The following is a 5,000-nucleotide window of genomic DNA, read 5'->3' on the forward strand; positions in this document are numbered from 1 at the left end:
TACTCTACTATACATCTATACTATACCACTCTACTATACTAAACTGCTATACTCTACTTTACTAAACTACTATACTATATTATACCATTATAATATATTATACTATACTCTACTATACTACTATACTATAATACCATGCTATACTAATACACTATATTACTATGTTATACTGCCCTATAAACGTCACTATACTATACTATACAAAACAATACTCCGCTGTAATATATTATACTATACTATAATATACTACTATAATACACTAAACTATACTACTATAATGCACTATACTACACTCCTTTACTATATTATACTACTATACTATATTATACTACTATACTAAATTATACTCCACTGCTATTTTACATTTACATTTAAGTCATTTAGCAGACGCTCTTATCCAGAGCTACTTACAAATTATAATATACTATGCTACTTTACTATATTATACTACTTTACTATATTATACTACTTTACTATATTATACTACTATACTATATTATACTACTTTACTATATTATACTACTATACTATATTATACTACTATACTATATTGTACTACTATACTATATTATACTACTTTACTATATTATACTACTTTACTATATTGAGCTACTTTACTATAGTATACTACTTTACTATATTATACTACTTTACAATATTATACTACTATACTATATTATACTACTTTACTATATTATACTACTTTACAATATTATACTACTATACTATATTATACTACTTTACTATATTATACTAATATACCATATTAAACTCTACAATATATACTCACTATCTGTTAAGAAGCTCCCATAGTCCACTATAACAGCTGGTTAACCATATCCCTCCCTCCCATAGTCCACTATAACAGCTGGTTAACCATATCCCTCCCTCCCATAGTCCACTATAACAGCTGGTTAACCATATCCCTCCCTCCCATAGTCCACTATAACAGCTGGTTAACCATATCCCTACCTCCCATAGTCCACTATAACAGCTGGTTAACCATATCCCTCTCTCCCATAGTCCACTATAACAGCTGGTTAACCATATCCCTCTCTCCCATAGTCCACTATAACAGCTGGTTAACCATATCCCTCCCTCCCATAGTCCACTATAACAGTTGGTTAACCATATCCCTCTCTCCCATAGTCCACTATAACAGCTGGTTAACCATATCCCTCCCTCCCATAGTCCACTATAACAGCTGGTTAACCATATCCCTCCCTCCCATAGTCCACTATAACAGCTGGTTAACCATATCCCTCTCTCCCATAGTCCACTATAACAGCTGGTTAACCATATCCCTCTCTCCCATAGTCCACTATAACAGCTGGTTAACCATATCCCTCTCTCCCATAGTCCACTATAACAGCTGGTTAACCATATCCCTCCCTCCCACAGTCCACTATAACAGCTGGTTAACCATATCCCTCCCTCCCATAGTCCACTATAACAGCTGGTTAACCATATCCCTCCCTCCCATAGTCCACTATAACAGCTGGTTAACCATATCCCTCCCTCCCATAGTCCACTATAACAGCTGGTTAACCATATCCCTCTCTCCCATAGTCCACTATAACAGCTGGTTAACCATATCCCTCCCTCCCATAGTCCACTATAACAGCTGGTTAACCATATCCCTCTCTCCCATAGTCCACTATAACAGCTGGTTAACCATATCCCTCCCTCCATAGTCCACTATAACAGCTGGTTAACCATATCCCTCCCTCCCATAGTCCACTATAACAGCTGGTTAACCATATCCCTCTCTCCCATAGTCCACTATAACAGCTGGTTAACCATATCCCTCTCTCCCATAGTCCACTATAACAGCTGGTTAACCATATCCCTCCCTCCCATAGTCCACTATAACAGCTGGTTAACCATATCCCTCCCTCCCATAGTCCACTATAACAGCTGGTTAACCATATCCCTCTCTCCCATAGTCCACTATAACAGCTGGTTAACCATATCCCTCCCTCCCATAGTCCACTATGCCCGCTGGCTAACCATATCCCTCTCTCCCATCCTCCACTATAACAGCTGTTAACCATATCCCTCCTCCACAGTCCACTATAACAGCTGGTTAACCATATCCCTCTCCTCCCATAGTCCACTATAACAGCTGGTTAACCATATCCCTCTCTCCCATAGTCCACTATAACAGCTGGTTAACCATATCCCTCTCTCCCATAGTCCACTATAACAGCTGGTTAACCATATCCCTCCCTCCCATAGTCCACTATAACAGCTGGTTAACCATATCCCTCTCCTCCCATAGTCCACTATAACAGCTGGTTAACCATATCCCTCTCTCCCATAGTCCACTATAACAGCTGGTTAACCATATCCCTCCCTCCCATAGTCCACTATAACAGCTGGTTAACCATATCCCTCTCTCCCATAGTCCACTATAACAGCTGGTTAACCATATCCCTCCCTCCCATAGTCCACTATAACAGCTGGTTAACCATATCCCTCTCTCCCATAGTCCACTATAACAGCTGGTTAACCATATCCCTCTCTCCCATAGTCCACTATAACAGCTGGTTAACCATATCCCTCTCTCCCATAGTCCACTATAACAGCTGGTTAACCATATCCCTCCCTCCCATAGTCCACTATAACAGCTGGTTAACCATATCCCTCTCTCCCATAGTCCACTATAACAGCTGGTTAACCATATCCCTCCCTCCCATAGTCCACTATAACAGCTGGTTAACCATATCCCTCCCTCCCACAGTCCACTATAACAGCTGGTTAACCATATCCCTCTCTCCCATAGTCCACTATAACAGCTGGTTAACCATATCCTTCCCTCCCTCCCATGCCCCCCCTCCTCCTCCTCCTCCTCCTTCCTCCTCCCTCCCACAGTCCACTATAACAGCTGGTTAACCATATCCCTCTCTCCCATAGTCCACTATAACAGCTGGTTAACCATATCCCTCTCTCCCATAGTCCACTATAACAGCTGGTTAACCATATCCCTCCCTCCCATAGTCCACTATAACAGCTGGTTAACCATATCCCTCCCTCCCATAGTCCACTATAACAGCTGGTTAACCATATCCCTCTCTCCCATAGTCCACTATAACAGCTGGTTAACCATATCCCTTCCCTCCCATAGTCCACTATAACAGCTGGTTAACCATATCCCTCTCTCCCATAGTCCACTATAACAGCTGGTTAACCATATCCCTCTCTCCCATAGTCCACTATAACAGCTGGTTAACCATATCCCTCCTCCCATAGTCCACTATAACAGCTGGTTAACCATATCCCTCCCTCCCATAGTCCACTATAACAGCTGGTTAACCATATCCCTCCCTCCCATAGTCCACTATAACAGCTGGTTAACCATATCCCTCTCTCCCATAGTCCACTATAACAGCTGGTTAACCATATCCCTCCTCTCCCATAGTCCACTATAACAGCTGGTTAACCATATCCCTCTCTCCATAGTCCACTATAACAGCTGGTTAACCATATCCCTCCCTCCCATAGTCCACTATAACAGCTGGTTAACCATATCCCTCTCTCCCATAGTCCACTATAACAGCTGGTTAACCATATCCCTCCCTCCCATAGTCCACTATAACAGCTGGTTAACCATATCCCTCTCTCCCATAGTCCACTATAACAGCTGGTTAACCATATCCCCTCCCTCCCATAGTCCACTATAACAGCTGGTTAACCATATCCCTCTCTCCCATAGTCCACTATAACAGCTGGTTAACCATATCCCTCTCTCCCATAGTCCACTATAACAGCTGGTTAACCATATCCCTCTCTCCATAGTCCACTATAACAGCTGGTTAACCATATCCCTCTCTCCCATAGTCCACTATAACAGCTGGTTAACCATATCCCTCCCTCCCATAGTCCACTATAACAGCTGGTTAACCATATCCCTCCCTCCCATAGTCCACTATAACAGCTGGTTAACCATATCCCTCCCTCCCATAGTCCACTATAACAGCTGGTTAACCATATCCCTCTCTCCCATAGTCCACTATAACAGCTGGTTAACCATATCCCTCTCTCCCATAGTCCACTATAACAGCTGGTTAACCATATCCCTCTCTCCCATAGTCCACTATAACAGCTGGTTAACCATATCCCTCCCTCCCATAGTCCACTATAACAGCTGGTTAACCATATCCCTCCCTCCCATAGTCCACTATAACAGCTGGTTAACCATATCTCTCCCTCCCCTCCCTCCCTCCCTCCCTCCCTCCCTCCCTCCCTCCCTCCCTCCCTCCCTCCCTCCCTCCCTCCCTCCCTCCCTCCCTCCCTCCCTCTCTCTCTCTCTCTCTCTCTCTCTCCCTCCCTCCCTCCCTCCCTCCCTCCCTCTCTCTCTCTCTCTCTCTCTCTCTCTCTCTCTCTCTCTCTCTCTCCCTCCCTCCCTCCCTCCCTCCCTCCCACAGCCACTATAACAACTGGTTAACCATATCCCTCCCTCCCTCCCATGCCCCCCCCTCCTCCTTCCTCCTCCTTCCCACAGCCACTATAACAGCTGGTTAACCATATCCCTCCCTCCCTACTCACACTCTGTCTGTGCCGTAGCTCCTGTAGTCCACAGCAGCGGAGACGGCCACAATAACAGCTGGTACCCCGTACCCTGCCAGGTAGAAGTACTTGGTTCTGGAGTGTTCTGATTCAAACACCTCCACCAGCATGATGTACAGCTGAACCCCCTCCAGGAACATCCAGGTAAACGCTGCCAGGAAGAAGAAATGGAGCAGGGCCGCGAAGACAGCACACGCAATCTGGAGGAGGAGAGGAGAGAGAGACGTAGGGGTTAGAAAGGAGACTACTAGAGGAGACAGGAGGAGAGGAGAGAGAGATGTAGGGGTTAGAAAGGAGACTACTAGAGGAGACAGGAGGAGAGGAGAGATGTAGGGGTTAGAAAGGAGACTACTAGAGGAGACAGGAGGAGAGGAGAGAGAGATGTAGGGGTTAGAAAGGAGACTACTAGAGGAGACAGGAGGAGAGGAGAG

The 5,000-nt window shown here is 44.6% G+C and overlaps 1 protein-coding gene across 1 annotated transcript in view; it reads right to left on the reverse strand.

Annotated features, from left to right (window-relative positions):
- Positions 1-5,000, reverse strand: part of adgrl3.1 (adhesion G protein-coupled receptor L3.1) — a 284,567-nt gene that overhangs the window by 26,094 nt on the left and 253,473 nt on the right. The window contains exon 17 of the mRNA XM_082978635.1: positions 4,549-4,769. Coding sequence (XP_082834761.1) covers positions 4,549-4,769 — 221 coding nt within the window. The remainder of the gene's footprint in view (positions 1-4,548; positions 4,770-5,000) is intronic.

This window comes from Salmo salar, chromosome 08 (assembly GCF_965601325.2).
Source record: "Salmo salar chromosome 08, fSalSal1, whole genome shotgun sequence".
NCBI classification, from domain to species: Eukaryota; Metazoa; Chordata; class Actinopteri; order Salmoniformes; family Salmonidae; genus Salmo; species Salmo salar.